This window comes from Pinus tabuliformis, chromosome 5_1 (genome assembly GCF_031772625.1).
Source record: "Pinus tabuliformis cultivar Carrire ecotype Pingquan chromosome 5_1, CPIR1, whole genome shotgun sequence".
NCBI lineage: Eukaryota > Viridiplantae > Streptophyta > Pinopsida > Pinales > Pinaceae > Pinus > Pinus tabuliformis.
Window position 1 is genome coordinate 11,711,532 of NC_142305.1, and position 18,044 is coordinate 11,729,575.

An 18,044-nucleotide genomic window follows, 5' to 3' on the forward strand; every position below is an offset into this window, starting at 1 on the left:
ATTAGATATGTAGCATCACCTATAATAATCAAATCATCTACATACAAAGAAATCAACACTATGCGCCCTTGTTCATCTTGCATGGTATAAAGATTAGGGTCGTTTTTACTTCTGTTGTAGCCAAATTGCAGAAAAAATGAATCAATCTTTTCATACCAAGACCTAGGTGCTTGCTTTAGTCCATAAAGAGCTTTCTTTAATCTACAGACTAAATGTTCTTTCCCTTTCTGGACAAACCCTTCAGGTTGCTCTAAATAAACCTCCTCTTTCAATTCTCCATTTAAAAATGCAGACTTTACATCTAGTTGGTGAATCATCCAATGTTTCTTAGTAGCTAAAGCAATCAACATTCTAATGGTATTAAGTTTAGCTACAGGGGCAAAGGTTTCTTCATAATCAATGCCTTCTTTTTGTGAATACCCCTTTGCTACCAATCTAGCTTTTAATTTATCTATAGTTCCATCTGCATTAGTCTTGGGTTTATACAACCATTTACAACCTATGGTTTGTTTCCCTCTAAGAAGTTCAACCAGTTCCCAAGTGTTGTTCCTGATTATAGATTCGTATTCCTGTTCCATAACTGTTTTCCATTCACTACATTCATTTGCTTCCTTATAACTAGAAGGTTCAACAATATTCATCATACTAGTTATAAAATCATTTTCCCTATATCTTGCAGGCAATTGAGCTTTCCTACCTGATCTCCTAAGTGGTGGGGTAGCTTCAAACCTTGTCTGATCATCATTTTCTTTTTCTTCCCGCTGTTGTTGTTGTTGTTGTTGTTCCTGTTGTATCTGTTGCTATTGCTGCTGTTGTTCATCTTCTACCTTTGTCTGCTGCTGATCCTGATTGTTTCTTGTTTCTTCACTTTCTTCTTCCACCAAGTACGGAATATCCCATTCCTCATTGTGCTTATCAGATTCTTCATGATCCTACTCATGGAATATGACATCTCTACTAACAAAAATCTTGTGGGTAGAGGGTTAAATAATCTATAAGCTCTATATTGTGAAAAATGCCCTATAAAGGTACATCTAATGGCTTTTGAATCTAGTTTTCTTCTATCTTCCTTTGGAATATGGGCAAATCTTTAGACCCAAATACTCTTAAATGTTTTACTGCAGACTTAAATCCATATAGTGCTTCATAAGGAGTTCTAAGCTCAAGACTCTTTGTAGGACTCCTATTTTTTAAGTAAACTGCAGTATTCAATGCTTCAGCCCAAAAACCATTCAATAGATTCTTACCTTTCAACATGCTTCTAGCGCATTCCATCAGTGTTCTATTCTTTCTTTTTGTTACTCCATTCTGCTGAGGCGTATGGGGTACTGTGAATTGTTGTAATATTCCATGATCTTTACAATACTTGATAAGCTCATCCTTCCTGTATTCTCCCCCTTGATCGGAGCGGAGAATTTTTATCTGCTTCCCTGTTTGCTTTTCAATCATGTTTCTGAACTGCTTAAAGTATTCAAATGTGTGACTCTTCTTACTCAAGAAATATACCCAAGAAAACTTTGTGCAGTCATCAATAAACAGTAAAAAATATAGTGCACCTCCTAATGACTTTGTTTGCATGGGTCCACAAAGATCTGTGTGCACTAATTCAAGTATATCTCTCTGTTTCTTCTCTACTCGAACAGGGAATTCTTCTCTATGCATTTTTCCTAATGTATAGGCATCACAATCATTATGCACTTGTTTTAACATAGGAAGATCTCTTACCATTTCCTTTTTCTGAAGTAACAACAAATAATTGTAGTTGATATGGCCAAATCTTTGATGCCACGGCTCATCTGTAGTCAAACCTGTTGCTGTTAGAGCTCGAATGGTGCTGGTTTTACATCCAATTTGTATAGACCTCCTGTTCGAATTCCTATAGGAATAGTCTTCATGCCATCTAGCAGATCTTTAATATAGTAGTTAGATTTAAAAAATTCAAATTTAAGATCTTGATCTATAATCATGGATACAGAAATCAAGTTCTTTGTTATACCGGGCACATACATAACATTATAAATTTGTCTTACATTACCATTAGGTAAAATGACAAAAAATTTCCCACATCCTTTGATCTGATGACTTCTATCATCACCTAGGTATATTTGTGCTCCAACGTTGATTTCTTTAAAATCGTCAAACCATTGCTTGTTCCCTGTCATATGCGTTGATGTTCCCGAATCTACATACCAGATGTCTGCATCAACATTCTCATCACGGTCTGCCATGAACAATCTGAAATTTCGCTCATGATTATCATTCGCGAGATGACCTGCATGTCGTTTCTACCTCTGTTGTTCTTCATGATATTTCTTCTTCCTGCACTCCCTAGCTATATGACCAAGTTTTCCACAATAAAAACATTTAATTATACAGTTGTTTCTATTCGGATTCATACCTTGGGTCGGATTTGGTCTTTTCTGTGAGCTTCCTCCATTCTACTGTTGCGGATTTCCTTTTCCTTTGTAGAAGTTCTTTTTCGCCATGAATGCAAGATCGACACTCTGGAGCTTCAAAGTCGATCTTTTTTCTTCTTCTTGCATCAGTATTCCTGTCAGTTCTTCAAACTTCGAGATTTTCTTTCTCGCATCTATCCCAGTGATGAACATCTGGCAGTCATCGGTCACACCTTTCATGGTAATTGTTGCAAGATCTATATCTTCAACTGTATGGCCAATGTCTGCCAATTTGTTCTTCAGATCTTTGATCCTTGCTATGAAGGCAACAATTATTTCATTCTCCTCCATCTTCAGGGATAAGATCTTGCTCTTCAGGAACAAAAGATGATTTGTATTCTTGATCTCATACAGATCCTTCCAAATTCCCCAAATTTCGCTTGTTGATTTACATTCTCTAATATGTGGTATGATGCAGTCTTTCACTAGCATCTTCAGCAGCATCCTTGCTTTACTCTCACGCTTCTCCCAATTTGGGACTGATGTTGATCCAACTGTTGGCTTTTGCTCATCCCCATTTGCAATCGTCCAAGCACTCTGCACTTCTAGCAGAGTCTGCATCTTGAATTTCCAATTCGCATAATTGGAGCCATCAAGCTTGTTATGCTCATTCAAGCATGCTTCAAACATTTGATTATTCATCTTGGTGATTAAAAAAAAGGTTTGATAGGTAAAAACAAATGTTAGATTTACCCCAAATCTGTGTCAAAGACAAAGATCGTTGATCTCCAATGTTGTTTGATCTCGCAGCACACTCGCAGATCACCGTGGCTTCCTTCACGGCCTCCAAACAACCTTCTGTTGTCAGCCTCTGCCAGGACGCAGCCTTTCCTCAGTCGGCACTAGTTAGCACCATGGACTCGTGAAGGTCTTTGCGCATGTACACTTAATATATGCGATGATCGACGAAATGAAAATGCACAGAAGGCCGACAATGGGATCGTCGCATTTGTGCACTTAAAACCTGCGACGATTTCGGTTCAGTCGCGCCCTCCACTCAGCGTACAGGTTCCTCAACCTTGACGCTCTGATACCATGTTAAAAATGCAATGTTCTGTATTAAATAAAATGAAACCCACTGGTCAGCTCTACGAAAGAGAGTCTGAACCAGGAGAGTCTGGCTCTGCAGAATGCTCTACATTGTTCATGTACATCACACATTATATAGTAATCACAGATTTAGGGAAGTTAGAACCATAACCTAAAAAATAGAAACTAATTCCTATCTTGAGGTCTCGTGAACCAACTCACTATTCTAAGATATTCTCCATTATCTCTAACAATCATCATATCTATATGTTCAAGAATTGATGAAGCCTAGGACAAGGCTGGAGATTTTGGAAGCCAAAGAACATAAAAGGGACTGCAAAATTTCAGAGATCACAATCGGAAACCAATGTCTAATGGAAGGTAATAGAATTTTAAAAGAACATGTAACAATGTTACAAGAGGCTGTAGAGATAGGAAAACAAGAATGGAAAAGCATGAAGATAGCGTGGCAAAGCATGAAAGAATTAATAACAGCAAACAGGGATGTGATAATTTCTAAACAAACTCAGGTAGATACACAAGTATCTCAGCAAATAGACATTTCCAAAGAGAAGGAAAAAAGGAACAGTGGGAAAGATAGTCCAAAAGAAATCAAAGCTAGAGCTGAAGACGCTAATGGTTACATAAGGATAGAGGAAGAAGAAGATGCAAGTGCTCGTAGAGCACAGAAAATAGAATACAAAGAAATACAGAATAGGAAAACAAACTTTATTATCAGGGGAATAAGAGATTATGGGAAGAGTGAAAGTACTCTCAATTTGACAAGAGATTTTCTGAAAGAGAAACTACATTGGAAAGGGCAAATTTTCCAAGCAAGGAGGGTTGGGAGGATATGTGAAGAGAGGCCTCGACCCATAAAAGTCACCATGGCAAGCGTACAAGACAAACACCAGCTTTTGGGCAAAAAGAAACTCTTGAAAGGCTCACACTTCTTCCTCGATGAAGATTTAACCAAAAAAAAACAAGAGGAGAGAAAGGATGAAGTGGAGAAAAATAGAACATTGAGAAATGAAGGGAAAAGAGCATGGTTGTACAATGGTAAAGTCGTTATTGCAGTGTTTGGGCCTCCGGGAAAAATAGGGCAGCAAGCTGGCAGTAAAGAAAAAATAGAGAATTCAATAATAGGGACGAAAACAACAAGAGCAGCATGGATGCAAATGGGTGAAGGCTCAAATTTGAGTATTTTGTGCCAAACTGCTTAGCAGTCAAATCCTACCCAGGTCTACCTAAGTTTAGTTTGTTGGAATTGTAGAGGTTACACTTAGAGGAGGGGACTTGTGTTAGGGCCTACTGCGCAAGGTAGAGACATAATTTGTCTCACGAAGACTCATGAGCATGATGGTTGCAAAACTCCTCCGTTTGACAGTTATTTGAAGTTGGCAGTTTGGAACAAGGTAGCAGAAAATGGTAAAGGGTATGGGGGAATAATAGTTTTAGTGAAAGAAAAAGAAGGTTGTCACATTCAGTTAATTAAATAAGATGAAAATAAATAATATTTATGGTTGAAAATATCAGAGAATGAGAATCACATAAGAATTGCAGCATGTTATTTTGCCCCTCAAGTCTCAAAAACTTACAAAAATAAGGGGCTTGACGACAAGGATCTGTATGCAACTTTAAAACAAGATATTGTCATGTACTCTCAGCAGGGAGAAGTTCTTTTAGTGGGAGATTTCAATGTAATAGATCTGACCTGCAAATATATAAAAATGGAAATATGCCCTAAACTGCAATTAAACCCAAGAGCCAATACAAGAGCAAAATAGATAAACTTCAGATCTTTATTAATATCAAAACCCTTGAGGTAGGGCAACACCATACAAATACTCCTTAAGGAAGGAGAACACTCCTCAAGCCATATGATTGCCAATACAATAATCATTCACCCCTCTTAATGGGGAGTCTCTAGCCTCTATATAAGCTTCACACATACAATACCCTGGGCCATTACCATGGGTGTCTCAATACCATATATCTAATACAACGGGCTTATCACATTATTCCTAACTACTAGTGGTCCCTTACATGATGTGGGTTAACCACTTTATTTATTAACTATGGACCATCACATTATTACCTTATTCCCTTGGGTACCTCCCTTTGTACCCCATACCCCATAATATCCCCCCTAAGTATACTAGATTCCACCCCCCTTAAACATGTTTCCTCCTTGAAACATAAGAATAACACAAATAATAAGATCTACTCAAAAAAGAAGTCCACTGGTACCATGCACGTGCATCTAGCCAGCCTAGAGACAAGTGTTTACTCGATCTAGTCGGTGCCTCGCTCGCTTGATATAGGAGTTGATCCTGGCGGTTCCTTTGTGTTGATGTGTTGTGGTTGGATCTTCGCACCTCTCTATCTGTCATGCGGGGGTTTTTGTCCTTGTTTCTAATTCGTTGTCATCATGTTGGTTGTTTTCTTGCTGGGTGATGTGGGTGGTGATATGTTGAAGTTTTAACCAATGGTGTATCTTTCTTTAATTCACCACCTAATGGAGCTTGATGGGTATCTGATACATGTTGTGGTGCCTACAATTGTTGTTTATCTTCCAGTATTACTTCAACCACGAAATCCTCATCTAATGTATTAGTACCTGTAACATTTTCTACTTCAAACTCCTTGGATTCTAACTGTTTATTGATGGAAATATCATGTAACGTAATTTTCTTCTTTTTATACTAGAGCTTCAGAATTTCTTCTGCACATTAATATTGATAGTACCAACAGATTTTATCCAAGGGTATCCCAACGCAACATCCACATTAGCCATATTTGAAGCATAAAATCCGAATGTAATACATACTTATCCATAGAGATCTTCAAATCTTTATAAACTTGCATATGCTCATTATTAACCTGTGTGTGCTCCATTTGTTTGGCTGGGACTTGCAATCTTTTAGCCAAATGAACATTAACAAAATTATGCTTGCTATTAGGATTGATAGACACAATTATCTTCTCTTTCTAAATACATCCATGAACCTGTAATAAGGAGATATCATCAGAAAATAACCCTTTCCGTGTTTCATTCTCCTATTATGTAGCATGAGACCATTTGTCCAAAAGGAGTTTTTCAAATTCTTCATCTGAAAGTTTGGACAACTTCTTGCTGTCAAGTGAGCTCCACCATATGGTAGCCTCATCTTTCACCCAAAGGCATACTAAACCTTTCCAATATTTCTGAGAGGTTTTCTTAAGGTCTTTTATGAATTCTTCAATAGTAGGACCATTATCTTTCCCTGTAAAAAAATCCTTGCTAGAAGCCATGAAGAGGGTTTTGAAAAAATCACTTACTTTGGTGAAAATTTAAAATGGACACAACTTGATCAATATGGCTCAAAATCCTTCTTATAACCTATTTTTGGAAATGGAATGACCATTCTACATCTTCCCATGTAATAGAAATCTCTATCTAGGCACACTGGAAATTCAGATTCTCTCTGCAACTGTCCCGTCGTAAAAAAATTCTGAAAAAAGAGTTGATTTTAAATCAGCGATATCTTGCCCACAGAGGTTTGGTCTCATGGCCAACAAACGATCTGCTAAGTCGTCCGTGCCACTGTGCAGGTCACGAGTTCGAGTCTCATCTTAACCGAGAGTCGTTCTTGAGGGTTGGGCGGTTCCTCCTAGAGGATATAGTGGCAGCCGGTGGGATTCGACCCCGTGTAACGCGAGTACGATACCACCGCTGTTGTCGATTCCGCTAGTCACCAAAAGAAAAAATCAGCGATATCTCCCTCATCCGGACTCCAATTCAACCGATTTTTTTTTTTTAATTGGGTAATTTTTCAAGAAGATCTCAAATCTACAATTATTTTCTTAAAATTCCCAACAAAAATTACAAAAATTTGACTGGAGATCCGTCGTCCACGAATTATCATCAGAAATTTTTTTGCAACACATCTGATTTTTTAATTAGCAATATCTCCTTCATTCAGACTCTGTTTCGGCCAAAAAAAATTGAATTTGGGTATTTTTTCACAAAGAATCCAGATTTGCTATTTGTTTTTGAAAATTTTGCACCAAAAATTTCAGATCTGATTTGCAAACTCTCTGCCCCAAAAATTCCTACAAAAAAATAAAAAAAATTCTCTCCGCTTTGCCCAAGAAAGTGCTCTGATACCACTTGTAATAGATCGAACTTGCAAATATATAAAAATAGAAAATATGCCTAGAAATAACAAGATCTGAATATAGAAATGCTTCTCTTTATTAATCAAAACCCTTAAGGTAGGGTAACACCATACAATCACTCCTTACAAAAGGAGAACACTTCACAAGCCATATGCTTGTCCATACAATAATCCTTGACCCCTCTTAATGGGGAGTCTCTAGCCTCTATATAGGCTTCAAACATACAATACCCTGGTCATTACCATGGGTCTCTCAATACCATATATCTAATATAATGGGCTTATCACATTATTCACAACTACTAGTGGTCCCTTACATGATGTGGCTTAACCACTTTATTTATTAACTATGGCCTATCACATTATTACCTTATTCCCTTGGGTACCTCCCTCTGTACCCCATACCCCATAATATCCCCCCTAGGTATGCTACATCAATGCTAAAGCATCAAATAATTAAGCTAACATTCTTTGTTGCAAAGAGGATAATAATCAGATTTGGCTCACTGAAGAGGAGAATCCCCAATGGGTGAGGTGTTCAGAAGATGACAAAGTTAGCAATCATTTTGGAGAGGAGTTGCTTACACTATGTGGGGCTTTCAACTTAATTATTTGCAATGGTCTAGATAGATGGAAAAGGTTTGGGAACTTCACTTGCAACACATACAATGGGGCAAGTGTCGTTGACTATGTGATGTGTTCACAAAGCTTGATAGAAAAGATAGACAAAGTTAGTATTGGAGAGCATATTTGGGACTTAAAATTAGACCATAACCCAATTTATATAAGGTTATCATGGTTAGAAGAAAGGCAGCATAGGAGGAAAACCCAATGCTCTCAACAATCACTATCAAGGGGCAAAATTCTTCTAACACAAGAAAATTGTACTATCTTCAAGACAATGTTAGAGAGATTAATTCGGAAGGAGAAAACTGGTTTCAAAAGCTTCAACAGTCATGAGTTAACAAATATAATTCAAAGTGCACTTGAGAAGTGCAAAAGAGAAAAAAATAGGAAATCAGAATCAAATTATTTTCCTGTAAATGCTTGGTTTGATAAGGAATGCAAAATGGCAAGGAGAACCTTGAAAAAGGCAGGAAAGGAGAAGATGAATGTAAAGTTATATAAGCAGATACTAAAAAGGAAAAAAGATGAGTTCATGCAAACAAGGAGAGAAGAGTTAATATATTTAAGCAAGAATAATCCAAAGCTTTTCTGGCAGGAACTGCAAAAAAAGAAGAAGCAAATTGAAAATAATATTATAGCCAATCAATGGTTTGAATATGGAAGGCAACTCTATGAGAAATAATTTGAGGCAGAACCCCCCCCAGGATCAACACAAATTCAAAGCTCTGCACGTTACACGGGGTGGAGAATGGAATTAAGAAGTTGAAAACTGGAAAAGCAAAGGACTTGGTTTAACTTCAAGCAGAGTATCTAAAATGGGGAATGAACGCTCTTGCACCGCACATCATGGAAATATTCAATAACGTCATTCAATAAGGATTCCCAAGAAACTGGACAACTAGCCTAGCAATACCCCTTTTTAAAAGTGGAGACATTAATAATCCATTCAACTATAGAACAATTATGATCAATCCTTTGTTTGCAAAGCTTTTTGGTAGCATGGTAGAAGACAAAATTAGTAAGTGGGCAGAAGTAAAAGAAAAGAGGGCAAGAGGACAAGCGGGTTTTAGGCCAAAACATTCTACAGTGGATCATGGTATCACGTTGAGACACATTGTTGAAAAGGTTTGGGAGGACAAAGAAGAAGTATTTTGCTGCTTTGTTGACTTCAAAAAATCATTTGACACAGTCCCTATGGAAAAGTTGTGGCGTAGAATGGAAGAACTTGAAATTCCTGTGCATTATAGAGCATTGTCCATAGACTTTATGAGGAAGTGAAAGTCAAAATTAGAACCTCAGCAGGTATTTCAGAAAGCTTTAGAAGTGACATTGGAGTCAAGCAAGGTTTCCCTCTACCCCCTACTCTTTTCGATCTATATATTGATAAATTGGAAGAGTGGTTAAATCTGCAAGGTGGAGATGGTGTTCGGTTGGGGGAGTTTGTGATAAAGCTTCTTTTATATGCTAATGATATTGTATTGATTTCTAAATCGGCCCATGGATTGCAAATGCACTTATATGCCCTTGAGCATTTTTGTAGAGTAGTGGGGATGCAAGTCAATACTAGCAAGACCAAAATAATGATTTTCTCTAATAAAAGGAAGCAGAGCCAACATACTTTCTTCTTTGAAGACAACATTCTTAAAGAAGTAAATGAGTACAAGTACCCTGGGATTGATTTCAACAACAAACTCAATTGGGAGTACTACAGAAAGAAGAGAATTTTAGGAGGGTGGAAAGCATTGTATGCTCTTCAAAACAGATGTAGAGAGGCAGAGTTATGGGATTGGAAAATGATTAAAGTGCTTTTTGGACTCCTAGTTTGTCCAGTGATGCTATATGGGTGTGAATTGTGGGCTAGCAGCACTCCCATCTCAAAATGGAAACAAATTGAGAAAATCCAAAAACGCTTGATCATGAGCAAGTTCAAAATAAAAAGTTCAGTACCTTATGAGATAATTTTGAGTGAAACAGGGGAAACTCCCATTGAAGTAATTGGTATGGTGCAGCTCATAAGATGTCTAAAAAGAATTGAGCAAACGAGAGTAGGTAGATGGCCTAATGTTATCTTCAATGAAGGCATGAGTGAAAGAAAGAAAACACGGATGAAACAAAACTACACATGGATGCAAAAATGGAATATCTACCTCAATTCATGTCCCAAAAATAACAAGGAGCTAAAGGATTTTGTTATGGATAAGTTTCGTAAAAAGGTATGGGGAAAAGAGTTGGGTAGAAAGAAGAGATATTACATTGAGGAATTCAACCCTACGTGTGATCTACAACAAAAAGAGTTCATTGGAGCTAGAATTTCGTGAAGGTCAAAGGTTCTTATTGCTCAATTAAGGACCAACTCACATCAACTTCAATGTGAAACAGGACGGTGGAAAAGGCCTAAAGAAGCTTAGGAAGAACGGGTGTGTACATTTTGCATGTCTGGGGCTGTGGAATTGGAAAAACATTTCATTTTGGAATGTGATGCATTCAAAGACATCAGAGAAAGTTATGAGAGAATGTTAGCATCAGTTTCTTGGCAATGTCTTTTTAGCAAGGGGATTGTTGAAAGGTTGGGCCAACTCATCATCAATTTGAATTGGAAAAGGATTGAATTGCAAAAAGTGAAAAATAGGGAACTAATGGTCTCATAGACTATTTTTGGTCTCATGGACCTTAAAGTATCATTTCATTTCATTAATACACAATAAAAAAACCAGTTTAAATAACACAAATCAAGATTTCACCTCAAATTTTTCTACCAGATTCCGACACCGAAAAGTCCAAAAAGTCGCACTAAAGACAACTCCTTATTTTAAATTCATTTTAATTTGGATTTACTAGGTTTCTAGAGGGATCAAATCTCTATTTTTACTTTAAAAGAGTTTTACATCTTAAAAGATTTGATACACTTGATAGGTCTAGAATTAAGATAGATCTAAGATAATTTTATTATTAATTATAAACATAATTATTAATTATTATTATTATTATTTTAATTTTTATGTAATTTGATCAAGTCAAAATTATTTATTGATAACTATTTTTTTTTTTTGACAAGTTCGGTTGCTGTATTAATCTCTGAAAAAAAAGTGGGAGTCAGGACTCCTTAAGTACAATAGATGCCGAAGAAGTTCAAGATCTGCGGAGTTACATAGCAGAAAGCTCTCCTTGATCCTGCTTGTTCTTGTTTTAAATGATTCTCGACAAGAATAAACTCTTACAAATTGAAATAGCAGAAATTGACAACGACAGTTCATTTCTGAAATATGCTAATATGAATATGATGCTGAGCTGAATAATCTTTCCGCTTTTCTACTTGAGGTATTCAGGTTTTCGCTGTTGAAGAAATTCTTCAAAAGATTCTGGGCTGCTTTGAGCACCTCCTCCTGGCTGCCTCTTATCTCGAGCTGAAAAAGATAGGTCCCATGCTGGCCAAGATATGAAACTATGGTTGACATCGTATTATAATTAACAAAGAGGTGTTCCAATAGCATCACTCCGTCGCCAAAGTTCGGTAAAGATGCCATCATATGAGTTAAATGGGCTGAGAAAGGTGCTGAGGGATATTGGTGAGTGGGGCAGGGTAGTCGAAAATTGGCCTTGGGAGAACAGGCAGGATCCATATGGGATCGGAAGAAGGCATGAAATCGTTTCCAGAAAATTGTGAAGGCTGAGGTGTAACAAGAACACGTGAAGGTAGAGCAAATTAGGGACAGAGCGTTAGAAAGATCGATTCTGCACCTAATTCTGATGGATAAAAGGAAGCAGCTGAATGTCCGGAAGGGGTGAGGCCACTTCTTGGCATCTGACCAGGAAGGATTGAAGCAGAGATTAGAGAATCGATTCATGGCAGAGATTGTTGGCTTACCACATCGTTGCAGCATAGGCTGCCCAAAGATCTTTTGCAGGCCCTGTTTGCACGCCGGTCAGCTTGCTTGTTGAGATTTCGGAGAATATGATGGTATTGCAGGTTGCCCAGAGTTTGATTCAGGAGCTGGCATCTCTGGATGATCTGCTGTAGGAGGTTGTTGGGTGACTTTTTTTGATGAATCATGAGGCTTATGACCACCGAGGAATCTCCAAAAACTTTTGCAGTTCTTATCCCAAGCCTGCTAAGCTGAGTTAATCCCTGATAAAGAGCTAATGCCTCTGCCCAATTGTTGGATAAGTTCCCAAGACCCCATTCGTAATAGAGAATGTGTTCCCCATTAGCATTAAGGATCAGGCCTCCCGCTCCAGCTATTCCTGGATTTGACTTAGATACTCCGTCAAAAAACAGGTAATAGCTGTTGCAGTTCTGCAACCAGTTGGCAAACTCCTCCTCCTTTAGCCTGATTTTCCATGGGTGGATTTCCTGATTGCTCTAGACTTTCTCTGTCTTACCTTTCTGAATGCCATTGTTTTTGTCCAGAATGTAGCTAATGAAATTTCTTTCCTCAACACTGTATTTAGTTACATCGATGCTGTTGTGAGTTTTGACTGAAATGGTTTCGAGCGCAAGGTTCTTTGCCTTGTTGCTGACAGTTTTTGATGTTGTGCTTTTGTCCTTGAAAATTCACCAGTTTCTTGCTAGCCAGATACTCCATAGCATAGTGTAGGGAAGGGTGTTCCAAACTCTCTTCACTAGATTGCTTCCCTTATTTCCCCAGGGGCAGTTCTTTTTCCAGGCGAGGATCATTTCCACTATTGAATGTTGTGAAGTCCATGGAAGCTTATCAACAAGTTCTAAGTTTTTCCAACAGTCCATAGCATAGGTGCAGTCGAAAAATAGATGATGCATGGTTTCCTCAGCGCCACAGCAGTTGGGGCAGCGAGATGGCCCATTAATGCCCCTCTTCTGCAGGTTCTCTGCTGTTAATATCTTCCCTTTGAGAAGGGTCCAAGTAAAGAATTTGTTTTTGGGCAAAGCCTCAGATTTCCATACAATTCTCCATTGATTCCATATCGGAATGTGATGGGTGCTGTTGTTGATATACTGGTGGCCTGCCTGAATAGAATAATCTGTTCCTGTGGGGTCCCACTGGAAGCCGTCCTTCTCGTTTTTCTTGATAGGAGCTTTGCCATGAAGCAAAGACAGAAGAGCAGTTAAGCTGTTGTTGATTTCACTTGGGCTAGCAGGGAACGTCCATCCAAGCCAAAGGTGAGACAAAGGGTCCCATCTAGAGATTTGGTCCAGATAGAATATCCCTCTGTTGTTGAGGAAAGTCAAGATAGGAATAGCTTCGTTGTACCTGTTTATTGGCTGCTGTCCCAAGATTTTATCAGCCCCAATGTTTATGCTAGATCCTCCCCTAGGAATTTTGGAAATATTCTGAGTCATCATTGGAATAGCTTTTTTGCACAGTCGCCAAATTTTTGAGGAATCCCTATTGGGTATAGCAGAGTCAAGGAGTTGCTGCCTGGGGAAGTTCAGATATTTGCTTTCCAGGACCTGTTTCCACCACGCCGGAGGGCCAGTGATGAGTCTCCAAATTATCTTTCCTCCAAAGGCAAGATTAGTGAAAGTGGGAGACCTAACACCGAGACCCCCTCTTTCTTGAGTCCAAATGACTTGTTTCCAGCTGACAAGGTTGAATTTCTTCTTGTCGTTTTTCCCCCCTTGCCAGAGAAAATGTCGTAGAACAACATCAATTTTGTGAAGGAAAGAGGCAGGAGCTTGGAAGAGAGAAAAGTGATAAAGGGGAAGAGAGGAAATACCTGATTTCAAAAGGATGAGCTGGCCTGCTGGGTTGAGCCACATTGAACCCCATTGTTGAACTTTCCTCTTCATCTTGTCAATGATGCTGTCCCAGGTTTCTGCTTTCAAAGGTCCTAGGCTCACAGGCATGTCCAGGTAAGAGAAATGTGTCTAGTTTAGATTGCAGGAAACTCTAAAGGTATTTGCAATGTTGTGAATGACCTGATTAGAAGCGTTCAATCCATAGATACAACTTTTTTGCTCGTTGATCAGGCCTCCAGAGTACTCCATAAATCTATCAAGAAGAGACTTGAACCTTCGTGCTATGGTGATGGAGGCTCCTCCAATGAGCAAGGTGTCGTCCGCGAACTGAGAATGGTTGATGTTCATAGCTCCATTTCCAAATTTTATTCCTGAAATGAGACCCATTCTTCTGTTATGGTTCAGAGCTTGACTGAAGGATTCTGCCATAAGAATGAAGAGATAAGGGGAAAGGGGGCAGCCCTGTCTGAGTCCCCTGGAGGATTGAAAGGCATCGCCCGGCCTTCCATTGACCAGAGGGGAAATCCAAGGTCCTGAGATGCAAGCTGAAATGAGACTGAGGAAGGGCGACTCAAACCCCATCTTTCTTAAAACAGCAAAGAGGAAAGAGTGTCTGACTCTATCGAATGTGTTGGCCATATCAAGTTTGAGGATGAATCCTTTCTCGTTCCTGGATAGACTCGAGTGAATAGCTTCCTGTACAAGCAGAATAGAGTCAGTTATTTGCCTGTTGGGCAAGAACCCTCCTTGATTTTCAGATATCAAAGAGGAGAGAAGAGGTTTGAGTCGAGAAGCAAAGATTTTAGACAGGATTTTATAAGAGGCGTTGCAGAGAGATATGGGCCTAAACTGGGAGAAGGAAGAAGGTCGATTTTCTTTAGGGATGAGGGCAAGAAATGTTGCATTAGTATAACCCCCTATCTTGCCCTTTCGCTGGATCCACCTGATCATCTTGATTAGGTCCTTTTTTATTAAACCCCAGCATGCCCTGTAAAAACATATGGGGAATCCGTCAGGCCCAGGCGCCTTGTCAATATTCAGAGTCCAAATCGCACTTCTTATTTCCTCCTCTTCTATTTCTTTATTCAGGCTATTGTTCATATCCTTGGTAAGACCTTTGGGGAGGTGTTGGAGAAGGTCCTCGTAATCCTCATCTCCTTTGGTTTCAGTGAGCAGATCTCTATAGTACTATGTAGCTGCATTTCTAATGTCCTCTTGGGTGTTTCACTGGTTGTCGTCCTTATCCAAGATGGAACAAACATTGTTCCTGATTTTTCGGGCTGTGGCCTGCTTATGAAAAAATGCAGTGTTTTTATCTCCTCCTTGGAGCCAGAGCTGCCTGGATTTTAGCCGCCATTTGGATTCTTCCTCCCTGTTTATATGACTCAGTAGAGAGTAAAGGTTCTTTTCTTGCTCCATACTCTGCTGGGAGAGTCCTTGTTCTTCTATCGTCCTCTGGATTTCCTCTAGTTCACCTTTAACTTTCTTTTTGTTCTCCTCAGGTTCCTTATAGCTTACTCTTGCCCATTCTTTGACAGCTTGCTTGACTTTTCTTTGTTTGGTCTCCCATATGAAACCGGGCGACCCTTCTACATGCTGATTCCACGTTCTCTGGACTATTTCTCTAACAGCAGGCACCTCGTTCCACAAGGGGCTATATTTAAACGGAATGGGTCCTAGGGGGCATTGGGACTCCAGCGTGAGAGTAATGGGATGATGATCAGAGGCAGAAGAGGGGAGAACGGTGGCATATCCCACGTAGAAAGAGGAAAGATAAGAGATATTGATGAGAAACCTGTCTAATCGTTCCATAATGTTGCCCGAGCCAAGTCTGCGGTTGCTCCAAGTGTACCTACGGTTCTTTGGGGCCACGTCCACTAGATCATGATCTTGCATGATAGCTTCCAGCCGACCTCTGAAGGGATCTAGCGAGAAGGTTCCGCCCCTTTTTTCGTTTGCATGCAATATGAGATTGAAATCTCCAGCCACTTTGATGTTTGTGTTTTTCTCACTATTGATACTGGCCTGAAGATCGCCCCAACATATCTCCTTTTCTCTATAATGATTAGGCGCATACACGTTGTAGATGATTACTGTTTGGTCATTCGTTCTGCTTTCAAACGCTGTTCTGATCCAATGCTGCTGAAGGTTTACTGAGTCATAGGTCCACTTGTTGTGATCCCAAAGGGTGGCAATGCCTCCCGAAGTGCCTCTTGCGTCTCTTACGCACCCTTTGTATTGGTTTTGCTGGTCTATAATACTTCTCATTGCTTGTTGATCCTACTTTGTTTCCTGAATCAGTAAGATTTCTGACTTTTCGCTGTGTATTAATCCTCTAAGGGCGGAGATTTTGGAGGGGTGCCCTAACCCCCTACTGTTCCAAGATAGTATTTTCATCATGGGAAATTGGCGTACGGAGAGGTGCTCGCCTCTCTTGTTCTTTATGGTCTGTTTCTTTTTCTTGATGCCCCTGAATGAAGGACTCTATTGGTGTTTTAGTTCCCATGGCTATGTCTTTCTGGGTGTTCTCGTCCCTGTGTTGCTTTGCTGATTTCCTGCCTGGTCCAGGCTTCTTGTAGGTATCGCTCGCTGTTCCATGCTCTTTAGTGCTGCATCTGGTGTGCCTAGGATAGGAGGGTTCCAGAGAGACTTGCCAAGAGGTGATTAGAAAAGGGGGGGGGATCAGATGGCTCGGAAGGGTTTAGGGGGGGCTGAGGGGGGTCCATAGAGGGTGGATCAAGGGAGGATAAAACCAGGAAGGGATTAGAGGAGGGGGGGATCGGAGGTTCAGAAGAGAGATGGATAGAAGATGGAGGGGAAGATGAAGATGGTCGAGAGGCAGAGGGAGCTGAAGGAGTAGATTACTGGGGGGGTTTCTGAGGAGGAATAGATTTCTTCTTTTTGACCGGTTCCCATTGGCCCTCTTGTTCCTCACTTTCTGCATCAACGAGTTTAGGGCATCTATTGGCGAAGTGTCCATATTCATGGCAGACCTTGCATTTAAAAGGTATCTTCTCATAATCCAGCTGCTAGATATGGCTCCACTCGTCCACTTTCAGTTTTATTGCTTCTGGTAGACCTTTGCCAAGATCCACTTCGACACAAATCCTTGTGCAGGCCTGCATGTTGTCTTTTGGCTCACTGCGGTCGATGTATTTGCCCACAGCATTTCCGATGGCATGAACAGACTCATCTCCCCAGCAATGAAGGGGAAGGTGAGGGAGACGAACCCAGACCGGGACAGCGCTGGGGACGTCCAGTTCAGGATCAAAATCAGGAGTCCATTTGTTGAGATAGAGGCCCCTGGAGTCCATGAAATAGGGCCCGTTTCTGAAGATTAAGTCCTTATCCTCTTTAGATTCGAAGTGGAAAGTGAAGTACCCTTTCCCACAGAACCTGATGGAGATTTTCCCTTGGATCTTGTCGGCCCAGTTTCTTTCAATCCATCTTTGAACCGTTCTTGGAGAGGGCCAGAGGCCTGTGAATTGGCCTATGAGTCCTTTTTCAGCAAGAGACAAGGCCGCCATGCGCGGCAAGACCGGAGGCAGTTGAACTTCCTGAAGCACATCTAGCTTCTTGACAAATCTTGATAAGGCGGGTCTGGGGCGCTACGGGGGCAGGGATTTTACCAGTTCTGAAAACGCTTTTTGAGAGTCGACCCCCTCCAGAGATGGATCCGAGGGGGCCATGGTCAAAGGCCTGCGCTCAGGAAGGCACAGAGCACGGGTTGTAGTCGCGCGCAGCAGGGTTCCTCGGCTCCGTTCGCCGCTAACTAACTTGCTCATATTAATTATTGATAACTATTATTATTATTCATTTCATTATTTTATTTTATTTTGATAGAGCCAAAATGTTTATAGGACATTACCACATCTCTAGGAGCATCTTTCTAAGAAATTACTTTTAACCTTTTATTATTTTTTAATTGAGCTCACATGTAAATGTTTACAAACATTTATACCACCACCGCATCTCCCACATATATTTTTTCTTTTAGATTTAATTTAAACTATCAATTGTCCCTAAAGGTGCAAAGATACACCGAAGGACATCGCA

The 18,044-nt window shown here is 39.9% G+C and overlaps 1 protein-coding gene across 1 annotated transcript; it reads right to left on the minus strand.

Moving 5' to 3' along the window:
* Positions 1 to 15,212: 15,212 nt before the first annotated feature.
* LOC149163289 (uncharacterized) lies at positions 15,213 to 16,256 on the minus strand. Its single transcript, XM_089429054.1, has one exon. It carries the CDS (start codon positions 16,254 to 16,256, stop codon positions 15,213 to 15,215), a length of 1,044 nt encoding a protein of 347 aa, XP_089285180.1.
* Between the last annotated feature and the right edge of the window lie 1,788 nt (positions 16,257 to 18,044).